Raw genomic sequence first — 15,609 nt, forward strand, 5'->3', positions numbered from 1 at the left:
TGAAAGTCACGTTGTATTCAATTGGATTTGTTACCTCGATTGGACCTGCAACTGTGGAAATAGAGTAAGCAATTTAGCATGTTGTGAGTTTCCCAAGACTGAAATTCTACAGAGTTTAAGCAACAAATTGAGAAGAACAAATGTAGCGTAAGACAATTATTTCATGCATTTGATACAAACTCACCATTGACATTGTGCTGTACATTGAAATAGTGGAAATAGAGGAATTAATTTAGCATGTCGCAAGTACCACGATATTTCAATAGTTTAACAACTGTTTCCCTGTAATGGAATTAGTCGCAGCTGAGCAACAGATCAAAAAGAACAAATGTGATCTGAGGCAATTGTTTGATGCATTTGAGTGAAATGCTGCACAAGATGTCGACTGGAAAATTTGTGGGTTGTATCTTGCTTTGGCCGAGAAATCAGATTCAAAAATGCTTTTGTTAAAAAAAAACCTTGCGAACAGCACAGAAAGTTTTCAATTCATTCATTTCTCAACCAAGATTGTATTTGTGAATAAAGGGCAAGGCATCATTTCACGAGTTTCAACAAATATTCTTGCAGAATATGGGTGCTGGATGTGTCATGTAAGCAGTGAACAAGCAAAGTAACCCGGAACAATTCAATGGAAGCCCAAACTCACCAATGACAATGGGCTGCACTGTGTAACCTGGAAGCAAAGAAAGAAACATAGGCAGTTTACAACCAACAGGATCAACTTTGAGTTTTACAATTTTAAGTATCCTCGAACAAATTGCACCCTTCCCCATGTCCCTCTCCTGTGCCCCAACTGGACTTGCATCAATTTTTCCTCTCTTTAAGTCTCTTTAAGACTTTAAGATTCACTTTCCCAAAGCCCATTGGACATCAAACCTGATCCTCCTGGATCTGAATATGTAATTACCAAAGGTCTTGACTCCGTCAACACCAACGGTAGATTGCAGGAAATAGAATACATAGAAAAAGTTGAGGATTATTTTGATAAGTACCATCAACATAGAGGCTGTCAATTTGAAATGGATATTGTCCCAGAGTGGTCATCTTATAGGTCCTCTCTCTAAATACATCATAAACCATTTCTTGCTTGATGGGTTTCATGGTGGACACATTTTGGAATGAACAATCAGCTGTAACTCTGGTGCTGTTAGCCATGACCTCTCTGCAATAAAGCAAAAGACATTTATAAAAATAATTTAGTGCAAAGTAGTTACAATTTTAGAAAGAGCACACCTGAAATGTTGCTGTAGCTTTTTACAGGGGTAGAAGTAATTGTCAGTGAAATCCAATACTCAGTTTTTTCATCTCCACCGCATCTGTTTCCATGATGCTTTCCCATTCTAGGCATCTGACACGTCCTTTTTTTTACTAGCCGTGGATTACCCTGTGCTGTCTCAGATGGATCCCTCACCCACGTCTCCTGAAGTTCTGCTCTTGCATCCCTCTCACCCAGACTGTCCAAGGAGAGAGTGCCCCTCATTCTTAGATTTCACACAACAGTCTCTAAACCCATCTCCTGCATTTGCTGCTCTAGATGTCGTCCCCTTTACATCGGCAAGTCCAAGCATCGTCTAGGTGACCATTGTTATCCGAACACATGCAGGGTCGACCAAGGTCTGCTGGGTTTCCCGGTTGCAAAACATTTTAACTCCCCTTCCCATTCCCATAACGACGTGTCTGGGTCGAGACTCATCGATAGCCAGAGACCACATTTAAGCTGGAGGAAAATCACCTCATAATCTGATGTGTAGGTTTGGAGTCTAACAATATGAATAATTTTACGTGACAACCTACAAACTAATTGTATGAACAATGAGTTGTTCAATTTTACATGTCAACCTACAAATGCCCCCCTTCCCCATCATTTCCCCCGACTCTCCCCTGTGCTACACCTGAATATGCACCAATTTTCTGCTTTCCCTTCCCCCCCTCCCCTCTCTCCATTCTCCCCTTCCACTATGCTTCCTCAACTTTCATAATTAATTTGACTTCAATGCCTAATTCCCTGTATTGAACCTTTTGTCTTTTCATGTCTGGAGATTTCAGCAACCATTTGCCAATCAACTGCACCCTCCCCATCACTTGTATCCTCGCATCACTTGCCACACGTTGTCATCCCCTTTCCACCTCTCTGGCAGCTTTCTCACCTCGACTGCAATCAGTCTGAAGAAAGGCCCAACCCAAAACTCTGCCAAGCCATGTTCTTCAGATATGCCAACTGACCCGCTGAGATACTCGAGCACATCATAGAAACATAGAAACATAGAAAATATGTGCAGGGGGAGGCCATTCGGCTCTTTGAGCCGGCACCGCCATTCATTGTGATCATGGCTGATCGTCCCCAATCAATAACCCGTTGTGGTCACTATCTCACTTCTTTTGTGAAGTTTGCTCTTTTTCCTGAAATTGCCATTTCGGTAATAGTGACTTCAGTTGAAAGATTTTTTATCCTATTTGGTCGACTCAAGCCTAGTTACTGGTGAATCCTGAAGATAGATGCGGGACAGGCCGCATCTCTGAATAGAAGGAATGGGAGATGTTTCCCATCCTTCTATCCTTCTTTCCAGAGATGCTGCCTGTCCCACTGAGTAACTCCCACATTTTGCGTCTATCTTCGGTGTAAACCAGCACCTAAGTTCCTTCCAACACATTTCACCTCCTGGTGAATCCCGGCACCTACCCTTGCTATGATCACCAGACAGCTGCCAGGGTTGAAGACAGAGTTCATATGTCTCTCTGCATCGTGTCTTTTTCTGTTAGAATTTATATTGACTTTGCACTGATATTTGTAGGAAATGGGTTTATGAGATAATCATCTTTTCCATTTGGAATCACCGTGCATTAACAATTTGGTGACAAAGGAAACGCAATTTTCATGATTTAATCGGAAAGTTATTGTGAGTTACCTGAATGATTTCACAGCACATTTTAAGAATGTTGCATTGATATTGCTGTTCTCAAACAGGTCTGTGAGCTGAGGGCAAGAAAAATGGTGTTAGAATGAAACATAAAAAGGGGATGAATAAGTAGTATATCAGCAGAAAACTAATTGGTAAACTCTCTCACCTCATTTGCAATCATGGTTGCTGTTTCTGAAGGGTTTGCTTCAATTTTTTCAATAGACAGATTGTCAACAATGAAAGTCACGTTGTATTCAATTGGATTTGTTACCTCGATTGGACCTGCAACTGTGGAAATAGAGTAAGCAATTTAGCATGTTGTGAGTTTCCCAAGACTGAAATTCTACAGAGTTTAAGCAACAAATTGAGAAGAACAAATGTAGCGTAAGACAATTATTTCATGCATTTGATACAAACTCACCATTGACATTGTGCTGTACATTGAAATAGTGGAAATAGAGGAATTAATTTAGCATGTCGCAAGTACCACGATATTTCAATAGTTTAACAACTGTTTCCCTGTAATGGAATTAGTCGCAGCTGAGCAACAGATCAAAAAGAACAAATGTGATCTGAGGCAATTGTTTGATGCATTTGAGTGAAATGCTGCACAAGATGTCGACTGGAAAATTTGTGGGTTGTATCTTGCTTTGGCCGAGAAATCAGATTCAAAAATGCTTTTGTTAAAAAAAAACCTTGCGAACAGCACAGAAAGTTTTCAATTCATTCATTTCTCAACCAAGATTGTATTTGTGAATAAAGGGCAAGGCATCATTTCACGAGTTTCAACAAATATTCTTGCAGAATATGGGTGCTGGATGTGTCATGTAAGCAGTGAACAAGCAAAGTAACCCGGAACAATTCAATGGAAGCCCAAACTCACCAATGACAATGGGCTGCACTGTGTAACCTGGAAGCAAAGAAAGAAACATAGGCAGTTTACAACCAACAGGATCAACTTTGAGTTTTACAATTTTAAGTATCCTCGAACAAATTGCACCCTTCCCCATGTCCCTCTCCTGTGCCCCAACTGGACTTGCATCAATTTTTCCTCTCTTTAAGTCTCTTTAAGACTTTAAGATTCACTTTCCCAAAGCCCATTGGACATCAAACCTGATCCTCCTGGATCTGAATATGTAATTACCAAAGGTCTTGACTCCGTCAACACCAACGGTAGATTGCAGGAAATAGAATACATAGAAAAAGTTGAGGATTATTTTGATAAGTACCATCAACATAGAGGCTGTCAATTTGAAATGGATATTGTCCCAGAGTGGTCATCTTATAGGTCCTCTCTCTAAATACATCATAAACCATTTCTTGCTTGATGGGTTTCATGGTGGACACATTTTGGAATGAACAATCAGCTGTAACTCTGGTGCTGTTAGCCATGACCTCTCTGCAATAAAGCAAAAGACATTTATAAAAATAATTTAGTGCAAAGTAGTTACAATTTTAGAAAGAGCACACCTGAAATGTTGCTGTAGCTTTTTACAGGGGTAGAAGTAATTGTCAGTGAAATCCAATACTCAGTTTTTTCATCTCCACCGCATCTGTTTCCATGATGCTTTCCCATTCTAGGCATCTGACACGTCCTTTTTTTTACTAGCCGTGGATTACCCTGTGCTGTCTCAGATGGATCCCTCACCCACGTCTCCTGAAGTTCTGCTCTTGCATCCCTCTCACCCAGACTGTCCAAGGAGAGAGTGCCCCTCATTCTTAGATTTCACACAACAGTCTCTAAACCCATCTCCTGCATTTGCTGCTCTAGATGTCGTCCCCTTTACATCGGCAAGTCCAAGCATCGTCTAGGTGACCATTGTTATCCGAACACATGCAGGGTCGACCAAGGTCTGCTGGGTTTCCCGGTTGCAAAACATTTTAACTCCCCTTCCCATTCCCATAACGACGTGTCTGGGTCGAGACTCATCGATAGCCAGAGACCACATTTAAGCTGGAGGAAAATCACCTCATAATCTGATGTGTAGGTTTGGAGTCTAACAATATGAATAATTTTACGTGACAACCTACAAACTAATTGTATGAACAATGAGTTGTTCAATTTTACATGTCAACCTACAAATGCCCCCCTTCCCCATCATTTCCCCCGACTCTCCCCTGTGCTACACCTGAATATGCACCAATTTTCTGCTTTCCCTTCCCCCCCTCCCCTCTCTCCATTCTCCCCTTCCACTATGCTTCCTCAACTTTCATAATTAATTTGACTTCAATGCCTAATTCCCTGTATTGAACCTTTTGTCTTTTCATGTCTGGAGATTTCAGCAACCATTTGCCAATCAACTGCACCCTCCCCATCATTTGTATCCTCGCATCACTTGCCACACGTTGTCATCCCCTTTCCACCTCTCTGGCAGCTTTCTCACCTCGACTGCAATCAGTCTGAAGAAGGGCCCAACCCAAAACTCTGCCAAGCCATGTTCTTCAGATATGCTGACTGACCCGCTGAGATATTCGAGCACATCATAGAAACATAGAAACATAGAAAATATGTGCAGGGGGAGGCCATTCGGCTCTTTGAGCCGGCACCGCCATTCATTGTGATCATGGCTGATCGTCCCCAATCAATAACCCGTTGTGGTCACTATCTCACTTCTTTTGTGAAGTTTGCTCTTTTTCCTGAAATTGCCATTTCGGTAATAGTGACTTCAGTTGAAAGATTTTTTATCCTATTTGGTCGACTCAAGCCTAGTTACTGGTGAATCCTGAAGATAGATGCGGGACAGGCCGCATCTCTGAATAGAAGGAATGGGAGATGTTTCCCATCCTTCTATCCTTCTTTCCAGAGATGCTGCCTGTCCCACTGAGTAACTCCCACATTTTGCGTCTATCTTCGGTGTAAACCAGCACCTAAGTTCCTTCCAACACATTTCACCTCCTGGTGAATCCCGGCACCTACCCTTGCTATGATCACCAGACAGCTGCCAGGGTTGAAGACAGAGTTCATATGTCTCTCTGCATCGTGTCTTTTTCTGTTAGAATTTATATTGACTTTGCACTGATATTTGTAGGAAATGGGTTTATGAGATAATCATCTTTTCCATTTGGAATCACCGTGCATTAACAATTTGGTGACAAAGGAAACGCAATTTTCATGATTTAATCGGAAAGTTATTGTGAGTTACCTGAATGATTTCACAGCACATTTTAAGAATGTTGCATTGATATTGCTGTTCTCAAACAGGTCTGTGAGCTGAGGGCAAGAAAAATGGTGTTAGAATGAAACATAAAAAGGGGATGAATAAGTAGTATATCAGCAGAAAACTAATTGGTAAACTCTCTCACCTCATTTGCAATCATGGTTGCTGTTTCTGAAGGGTTTGCTTCAATTTTTTCAATAGACAGATTGTCAACAATGAAAGTCACGTTGTATTCAATTGGATTTGTTACCTCGATTGGACCTGCAACTGTGGAAATAGAGTAAGCAATTTAGCATGTTGTGAGTTTCCCAAGACTGAAATTCTACAGAGTTTAAGCAACAAATTGAGAAGAACAAATGTAGCGTAAGACAATTATTTCATGCATTTGATACAAACTCACCATTGACATTGTGCTGTACATTGAAATCTGAAAACAAACAGAGAAATATAGGTAGAGCTTTAAATCTTCAAGTTTAGGCAACCTTTAAAAACCCACCAACCACAACAACAACTTGGCATGCACCTAGTAAACTCCCCCCACTTGCCCTCCATCTACATTCCTTTTTCTGGCTTCAAATTTGCAACACTTCAATCCTTTCCCCTCACACTTTATGTTTTTTCGTCTCTGGCCTTTGTCCAACCTTCTGCGTATCTAAACTCGACCTCACCTGTGTCCACCTATTAATGACGTGCTTTGTACTGCCTCCCTTCTCTTACAGCTTTCTTCTTCTCTCCCCACCACCCCACAATCCGTCTGAAGAAGGATTTTGAGCTGAAATGTCACCCATTCACGTTCTCCAGTGATGCTGCCTGACCCGCTGAGTTACTCTAGCACTTTGTTTCTTCTAAAAAAGCATGTAACTTTTTAATGGGGTATTTTTTTTTACCTCTCCTTGAACATTTATCAGGAAGAAAACCCTTTTTGTGATTGGGTCATACCAGTGAGGCAGTGTGTTTGTGCAAAGGCAGGCTCCAAAGAGCAAGACTGTGAATTAATTTACAGTTTGCTTTCTCAGATCCTATAGGATATCATACCTGGTTGTCCCTGATCTAAATATGTAAATACCAAAGAACTTGACTATAAATCAATAGTTACCGTAGATTGGACAAATACAATATTAAGAGAAACACCAAGGAATATTTTGATAAGTACCGTCTACATAGAGGCTGTAGCTTTGCAGTTCGTATAGCCCCAGAGCGGAAATGCCATCGGTCTTCTCGCTAAATACATCATAAACATCTTCTCGGTTGATGGGTTCCATGGTGGACACATTTTGGAATAAACATTTAGCTGTCACTCTGGTGCTGCTAACCATTTCCTCTCTACGAAAAAGCAAAAGTCATTTGTGATAAGTGCAAAAGAATTTAGTGCAAAGTTGTTTGCAATGCCAGCAAGAGCACAGCTGAACTGTTGCTGTGGCACATTACTGGTGTCTAAGCAAAGGTCAGAGAAATCCGACTCTCAATTTGTCCGTATCCAGCCATCTTCAACCACGATGTGGCTTCCCATTCTAGGGCATCCATGATGTCGTCTTTCTAGTGTAAATATGTATTAGCCTTGGCTGTTTTAGATGGATCCCTCACCCAAGTCTCCCCTAGATCTGCTCTCACACCACCCTCACCCAGACGGAACAAGGATAGAGTTCCCCCCATCCTTAGTTTACACCCCAACTGTTACTAACACCACCTAATGCATTTGCTGCACCTTATGTGTTGTCCTATACGTTAGCAAGACCAAACAGTATCAAGGTGACTTTTTCGCCAAACATGTGCAGCCATCCAAAGTCTGCTGGTAATCCTGGTTCATAAACAATTTAACTCCCTTTCCATTCCCAAACCAATCTGTCTGTCCTGGGCCTCATCCATTGCAGAGTGAGGCCACACTCAAACTGGAGGAACAGCACCTCATATTTCGAAGAGTAGCTTAGAGCCTTATGTGTCTGACCCACTTAAGCGATATTTTCGATGACTGCCGGCGACTGCCATAGTCGTAGCAGGTCACCGAAAAACCGGCAACTGTACCCCCCTACGACAAAACTTGCCTCACCAGCGTCTACAGAATTGCTGCCTGACTCACAAGGAGACTCGAGTACATTGTACCTTTTTCTGGTAGAATTTATATTAATTCTACATGATATTTGTGAGAAATTTGCTTTTGAGATTAATGCGTTTGCAAATTGGAATTATTGAGCGTTAACTATTGTAAATTAAAGGATGCGGTTTTTATCATTTAATAGGAAAGTTATTTTGAGTTACCTGAAGGATTCCACAACACATGTCAAGAATGTAGCATTGACATTGCTATTTTTGAACAGGTCGATGAGCTGAAAGCAGTAACAATAATTGAGTCAGAAAGAGAAATAAAAAGGGTATGATGAAGTAAAACATCATCAGTAAACTAACTTGTAAAAAACTCTCTCACCTCAGATGCAATCATGGTTGCTGTTTGTGATGGGGTGTCTTGAATTTCGTCAATAGACAGGCTGTCAACAATGAATGTCACGTTGTAACTAGTGGGATTTGATTCCTCGACTGGAACTGTGGAAATAGAGGAATTAATTTAGCATGTTGCAAGTACCACGATATTTCAATAGTTTAACAACTGTTTCACTGTAATGGAATTAGTCGCAGCTGAGCAGCAGATCAAAAAGAACAAATGTGATCTGAGGCAATTGTTTGATGCAATTGAGTGAAATGCTGCACAAGATGTCGACTGGAAAATTTGTGGGTTGTATCTTGCTTTGGCCGAGAAATCAGATTCAAAAATGCTTTTGTTAAAAAAAAACCTTGCGAACAGCACAGAAAGTTTTCAATTCATTCATTTCTCAACAAAGATTGTATTTGTGAATAAAGGGCAAGGCATCATTTCACGAGTTTCAACAAATATTCTTGCAGAATATGGGTGCTGGATGTGTCATGTAAGCAGTGAACAAGCAAAGTAACCCGGAACAATTCAATGGAAGCCCAAACTCACCAATGACAATGGGCTGCACTGTGTAACCTGGAAGCAAAGAAAGAAACATAGGCAGTTTACAACCAACAGGATCAACTTTGAGTTTTACAATTTTAAGTATCCTCGAACAAATTGCACCCTTCCCCACATCCCTCTCCTGTGCCCCAACTGGACTCGCATCAATTTTTCCTCTCTTTAAGTCTCTTTAAGACTTTAAGATTCACTTTCCCAAAGCCCATTGGACATCAAACCTGATCCTCCTGGATCTGAATATGTAATTACCAAAGGTCTTGACTCCGTCAACACCAACGGTAGATTGCAGGAAATAGAATACATAGAAAAAGTTGAGGATTATTTTGATAAGTACCATCAACATAGAGGCTGTCAATTTGAAATGGATATTGTCCCAGAGTGGTCATCTTATAGGCCCTCTCTCTAAATACATCATAAACCACTTCTTGCTTGATGGGTTCCATGGTGGACACATTTTGGAATGAACAATCAGCTGTAACTCTGGTGCTGTTAGCCATGACCTCTCTGCAAAAAAGCAAAAGACATTTATAAAAATAATTTAGTGCAAAGTAGTTACAATTTTAGAAAGAGCACACCTGAAATGTTGCTGTAGCTTTTTACAGGGGTAGAAGTAATTATCAGTGAAATCCAATACTCAGTTTATTCATCTCCACCGCATCTGTTTCCACGATGCTTTCCCATTCTATGCATCTGACACGTCTTTTTTTACTAGCCGTGGATTACCCTGTGCTGTCTCAGATGGATCCCTCACCCACGTCTCCTGAAGTTCTGCTCTTGCAACCCTCTCACCCAGACTGTCCAAGGAGAGAGTGCCCCTCATTCTTAGATTTCACACAACAGTCTCTAAACCCATCTCCTGCATTTGCTGCTCTAGATGTCGTCCCCTTTACATCGGCAAGTCCAAGCATCGTCTAGGTGACCATTGTTATCCGAACACGTGCAGGGTCGACTAAGGTCTGCTGGGTTTCCCGGTTGCAAAACATTTTAACTCCCCTTCCCATTCCCATAACGACGTGTCTGGGTCGAGACTCATCGATAGCCAGAGGGAGACCACATTTAAGCTGAAGGAAAATCACCTCATAATCTGATGTGTAGGTTTGGAGTCTAACAATATGAATAATTTTACGTGACAACCTACAAACTAATTGTATGAACAATGAGTTGTTCAATTTTACATGTCAACCTACAAATGGCCCCCTTCCCCATCATTTCCCCCGACTCTCCCCTGTGCTACACCTGAATATGCACCAATTTTCCGCTTTCCCTTCCCCCCCTCCCCTCTCTCCATTCTCCCCTTCCACTATGCTTCCTCAACTTTCATAATTAATTTGACTTCAATGCCTAATTCCCTGTATTGAACCTTTTGTCTTTTCATGTCTGGAGATTTCAGCAACCATTTGCCAATCAACTGCACCCTCCCCATCACTTGTATCCTCGCATCACTTGCCACACGTTGTCATCCCCTTTCCACCTCTCTGGCAGCTTTCTCACCTCGACTGCAATCAGTCTGAAGAAAGGCCCAACCCAAAACTCTGCCAAGCCATGTTCTTCAGATATGCTGACTGACCCGCTGAGATATTCGAGCACATCATAGAAACATAGAAAATATGTGCAGGGGGAGGCCATTCGGCCAGCACCGCCATTCATTGTGATCATGGCTGATCGTCCCCAATCAATAACCCGTTGTGGTCACTATCTCACTTCTTTTGTGAAGTTTGCTCTTTTTCCTGAAATTGCCATTTCGGTAATAGTGACTTCAGTTGAAAGATTTTTTATCCTATTTGGTCGACTCAAGCCTAGTTACTGGTGAATCCTGGAGATAGAAGCGGGACAGGCCGCATCTCTGAATAGAAGGAATGGGAGATGTTTCCCATCCTTCTATCCTTCTTTCCAGAGATGCTGCCTGTCCCACTGAGTAACTCCCACATTTTGCATCTATCTTCGGTGTAAACCAGCACCTAAGTTCCTTCCAACACATTTCACCTCCTGGTGAATCCCGGCACCTACCCTTGCTATGATCACCAGACAGCTGCCAGGGTTGAAGACAGAGTTCATCTGTCTCTCTGCATCGTGTCTTTTTCTGTTAGAATTTATATTGACTTTGCACTGATATTTGTAGGAAATGGGTTTATGAGATAATCATCTTTTCCATTTGGAATCACCGTGCATTAACAATTTGGTGACAAAGGAAACGCAATTTTCATGATTTAATCGGAAAGTTATTGTGAGTTACCTGAATGATTTCACAGCACATTTTAAGAATGTTGCATTGATATTGCTGTTCTCAAACAGGTCTGTGAGCTGAGGGCAAGAAAAATGGTGTTAGAATGAAACATAAAAAGGGGATGAATAAGTAGTATATCAGCAGAAAACTAATTGGTAAACTCTCTCACCTCATTTGCAATCATGGTTGCTGTTTCTGAAGGGTTTGCTTCAATTTTTTCAATAGACAGATTGTCAACAATGAAAGTCACGTTGTATTCAATTGGATTTGTTACCTCGATTGGAACTGGAACTGTGGAAATAGAGTAAGCAATTTAGCATGTTGTGAGTTTCCCAGGACTGAAATTCTACAGAGTTTAAGCAACAAATTGAGAAGAACAAATGTAGCGTAAGACAATTATTTGATGCATTTGATACAAACTCACCATTGACATTGTGCTGTACATTGAAATCTGAAAACAAACAGAGAAATATAGGTTGAACTTTAAATGTTCAAGTTTAGGCAACCTTTAAAAACCCACCAACCACAACAACAACTTGGCATGCACCTAGTAAACTCCCCCCACTTGCCCTCCATCTACATTCCTTTTTCTGGCTTCAAATTTGCAACACTTCAATCCTTTTCCCTCACACTTAATGTTTTTTCGTCTCTGGCCTTTGTCTAACCTTCTACGTATCTAAACTCCACTTCACCTGTGTTCACCTATTAATGACGTGCTTTGTACTGCCTCCCTTCTCTTACAGCTTTCATCTCCCCCCACCACGCGACAATCAGTCTGAAGAAGGATCTCGAGCAGAAATGTCACCCATTCACGTTCTCCAGTGATGCTGCCTGACCCGCTGAGTTACTCCAGCACTTTGTTTCTTCTAAAAAAGCATGTAACTTTTTAATGGGGTATTTTTTTACCTCTCCTTGAACATTTATCAGGAAGAAAACCCTTTTATGAGTGGGTCTTACCAGTGAGGCAGTGTGTTTGTGCAAATGCAGGCTCCGAAGAGCAAGACTGTGAATGAATTTTGGGTTTGCTTTCTCAGATCCTATAGGATATCATGCCTGGTTGTCCCTGATCTAAATATGTAAATACCAAAGATCTTGACTGTAAATCAATAGTTACCGTAGATTGGACAAATACAATATGAAGAAAAACACCAAGGAATATTTTGATAAGTACCGTCTACATAGAGGCTGTAGCTTTGCAGTTCGTATGGCCCCAGTGAGGAAATGCTATCTGTCTTAACTCTAATTACTTCATAAACCACTTCTCGCTTGATGGGTTCCATGGTGGACACATTTTGGAATGAACAATCAGCTGTAACTTTGGTGCTCTGGTGCGTTACCTCTCTGCAAAAAAGCAAAAGACATTTATAAAAAGAATTGAGTGCAAAGTAGTTGCAATGTGAGAAAGAGCACACCTGAAATGTTGCTGTGGCTGATTGGCTTCTCTTGCATCCCCCTCACACACGCTGACCAAGGATAGAGTTCCCCTCATTCTTGGATTTCACACACCAGTCTCTAAACCCATCTCCTGTATTTGGTGCTCTAGATGTGGTCTCTTTTACATCAGCAAGTACAAGAATCTTCTATGTGACAGTTTTTTTTCGAACAGGTGCAGGGTCGACCAAGGTCTGCTGGATTTCCCGGTGGCAAAACATTTTAACTCCCCTTCCCATTCCCATAACGACGTGTCTTTGTCGAGCCTCATCGATAGCCAGAGGGGTACCACATTTAAGCTGGAGGAAAAGCACCTCATAATTAGATGTAGACACAAAATGCTGGAGTGACTCAGCGGGTGTGGCGATATTTCTGGAGAGAAGGAATGGGTGACATTTTGGGTTGAGACGCTTCAAAGGGTTTCGGCCCGAAATGGCACCCATTCCATCTCTCTAGAGATGTTGCCACACCTGCTGCGTTACTCCAGCATTTTATGTCTACCTTCAATTTTACCAGCATCTGTAGTTCTTTGTTACTTATAATCTGATGTGTAGGTTTGGAGCCTAACAATATGAATAATTCGACGTGACAACCTACAAAGTAACTATATGAACAATGAATTGTTCAATTTAACATTTCAACCTACAAATCCCCCCCCTCTCTCCCCCAATTTCCCCCCGCGCTTCCCTGTGCTACAGCTGAATGTGCATCCATTTTCCCTTTCCCCTCCATCCCTCCCCATTCCTCATTCTCCCATTCCAATTTGCTTCCTCTGGCTTCATTATAATTTTGACTTCTCAGCCTAACTCCTTAAATTGAACCTTTTGTCTTTTCATCTCTGGATTTTCAGCAAGCATTTGCCAATCAACTGCTCCCCCCATCACTTGTATCCTATCACTTGCCACACTTTGTCATCTCCTTTCCACCTCTCTTGCAGCTTTCTCACCCCTACTGCAATCCGTCTGAAGAAGGGCCCGACCCAAAACTCTGCCAAGCCATGTTCTCCAGATTTGCCGACTGACCCGCTGACATACTCAGCACATCGTGTCTTTTTGTATTAGAATTTATATTGACTTTGCACTGATATTTGTAGGAAATGTGTTCATGAGATTATCATCTTTACCATTTGGAATCACTGTACATTAACAATTTGGAGACAAAGGAATGCAATTTTCATGATTTAATCAGAAAGTTATTGTAAGTTACCTGAATGATTTCACGTCACATTTTAAGAATGTTGCATTAATCTTGCTGTTCTCAAACACGTCTGTGAGCTGGGGGCAAGAAAAATGGTGTTAGAATGAGACATAAAAAAGGAGATTAATAATTACTATATCAGCAGAAAACTAATTGGTAAACTCTCTCACCTTATTTGCAATCATGGTTGCTGTTTCTAAAGGTTTTGCTTGAATTTCTTCAATAGGCAGTTTGTCAACAATGAAAGTCACGTTGTATTTAATGTGTTTTGTTACCTTGATTGGAACTGGAACTGTGGAAATAGAGTAAGCAATTTAGCATGTTGTGAGTGCCAAGATTTTCAAATAGTTTAAAAACTGTTTCCCAGGACTGGATTTCTACAGAGTTTAAGCAACAGATGGAGAAGAACAAATGTAGCGTAAGACAATTATTTCGTGCATTTGATACAAACTCACCATTGACATTGTGCTGTACATTGAAATCTGAAAACAAACAGAGAAATATAGGTTGAACTTTAAATCTTCAAGTTTAGGCAACCTTTAAAAACCCACCAATTACAACAACAACTGGGCATGCACCTAGTAAACTCCTCCCCCTTGCCCTCCATCTACATTCCTTTTTCTGACTTCAAATTTGCATCTCTTCAATCCTTTTCCCTCACACTTAATGTTTTTTCGTCTCTGGCCTTTGTCCAACCTTCTGCGTATCCAAACTCTACTTCACCTGTGTCCACCTATTAACTGAAGTGCTTTGTACTGCCTCCCTTCTCTTACAGCTTTCTTCTCCCCCCACCACCTCACAATCAGTCTGAAGAAGGATCTCAAGCTGAAATGCCACCCAAAGGCCATCTGACATCATACCTGATCCTCCCGGATCTGAATATGTAATTACCAGAGGACTTGACTCCGTCAACACCTACAGTATATAGCGTGAAGTTGAATACATAGAAAAAGATTGAGGATTATTTTGGTAAGTACCTGCTACATAGAGGCTGTCACTTTGCAATGGGAATTGCCCCAGTGCGGTAATGTTATGGGTCTTCACTCTAATTACTTCATAAACCACTTCTCGCTTGATGGGTTCCATGGTGGACACATTTTGGAATGAACAATCAGCTGTAACTCTGGTGCTCTGGTGCGTTACCTCTCTGCAAAAAAGCAAAAGACATTTATAAAAGGAATTGAGTGCAAAGCAGTTGCAATGTGAGAAAGAGCACACCTGAAACGTTGCTGTGGCTGATTGGCTTCTCTTGCATCCCCCTCACCCCCTCACCCCCGCTGATCAAGGATAGAGTTCCCCTCATTCTTGGATTTCACACACCAGTCTCTAAACCCATCTCCTGTATCTGGTGCTCTTGATGTGGTCTCCTTTACAACAGCAAGTCCAAACATCGTCTAGGTGATAGTTTTTTTTCGAACAGGTGCAGGGTCGACCAAGGTCTGCTGGATTTCCCGGTTGAAAAACATTTTAACTCCCCTTCCCATTCCCATAACGATGTGTCTGTGTCGTGCCTCATCGATAGACATAGGGGAAGCACATTTAAGCTGGAGGAAAAGCACCTCACAATTCGATGTAGACACAAAATGCTGGAATAATGCCCCTGTCCCACTTAGGAAACCTGAACGGAAACTTCTAGAGACTTTGCGCCCCACCCAAGATTTTCGTGCGGTTCCCGGAGGTTTTTCTCAGGCTCCCAACCTGCTTCCACTACCT

The 15,609-nt window shown here is 41.5% G+C and overlaps 1 protein-coding gene and 2 long non-coding RNA genes across 3 annotated transcripts in view; all 3 read right to left on the minus strand.

The window, feature by feature from the left end:
• LOC116989450 (mucin-16-like) overlaps window positions 1-15,609 on the minus strand; it is a 127,273-nt gene that overhangs the window by 86,432 nt on the left and 25,232 nt on the right. The window contains exons 19-25 of the mRNA XM_033046828.1: window positions 14,874-15,043; window positions 14,352-14,378; window positions 11,438-11,559; window positions 11,278-11,345; window positions 9,379-9,548; window positions 9,033-9,059; window positions 8,481-8,596 (exon numbers count right to left, since the gene is read on the minus strand). Of these exons, the coding sequence (XP_032902719.1) occupies window positions 8,481-8,596; window positions 9,033-9,059; window positions 9,379-9,548; window positions 11,278-11,345; window positions 11,438-11,559; window positions 14,352-14,378; window positions 14,874-15,043 (700 nt within the window). The remainder of the gene's footprint in view (window positions 1-8,480; window positions 8,597-9,032; window positions 9,060-9,378; window positions 9,549-11,277; window positions 11,346-11,437; window positions 11,560-14,351; window positions 14,379-14,873; window positions 15,044-15,609) is intronic.
• LOC116989451 lies at window positions 1,099-3,175 on the minus strand. The gene is made up of 3 exons (XR_004416250.1): window positions 3,067-3,175; window positions 2,907-2,974; window positions 1,099-1,162 (listed from the first exon to the last, which is right to left on the minus strand). It is a non-coding gene; the product is annotated as an uncharacterized LOC116989451 (long non-coding RNA).
• LOC116989452 lies at window positions 4,236-6,312 on the minus strand. Its single transcript, XR_004416251.1, has 3 exons — window positions 6,204-6,312; window positions 6,044-6,111; window positions 4,236-4,299 (listed from the first exon to the last, which is right to left on the minus strand). It is a non-coding gene; the product is annotated as an uncharacterized LOC116989452 (long non-coding RNA).

This window comes from Amblyraja radiata, chromosome 29 (genome assembly GCF_010909765.2).
Source record: "Amblyraja radiata isolate CabotCenter1 chromosome 29, sAmbRad1.1.pri, whole genome shotgun sequence".
NCBI lineage: Eukaryota > Metazoa > Chordata > Chondrichthyes > Rajiformes > Rajidae > Amblyraja > Amblyraja radiata.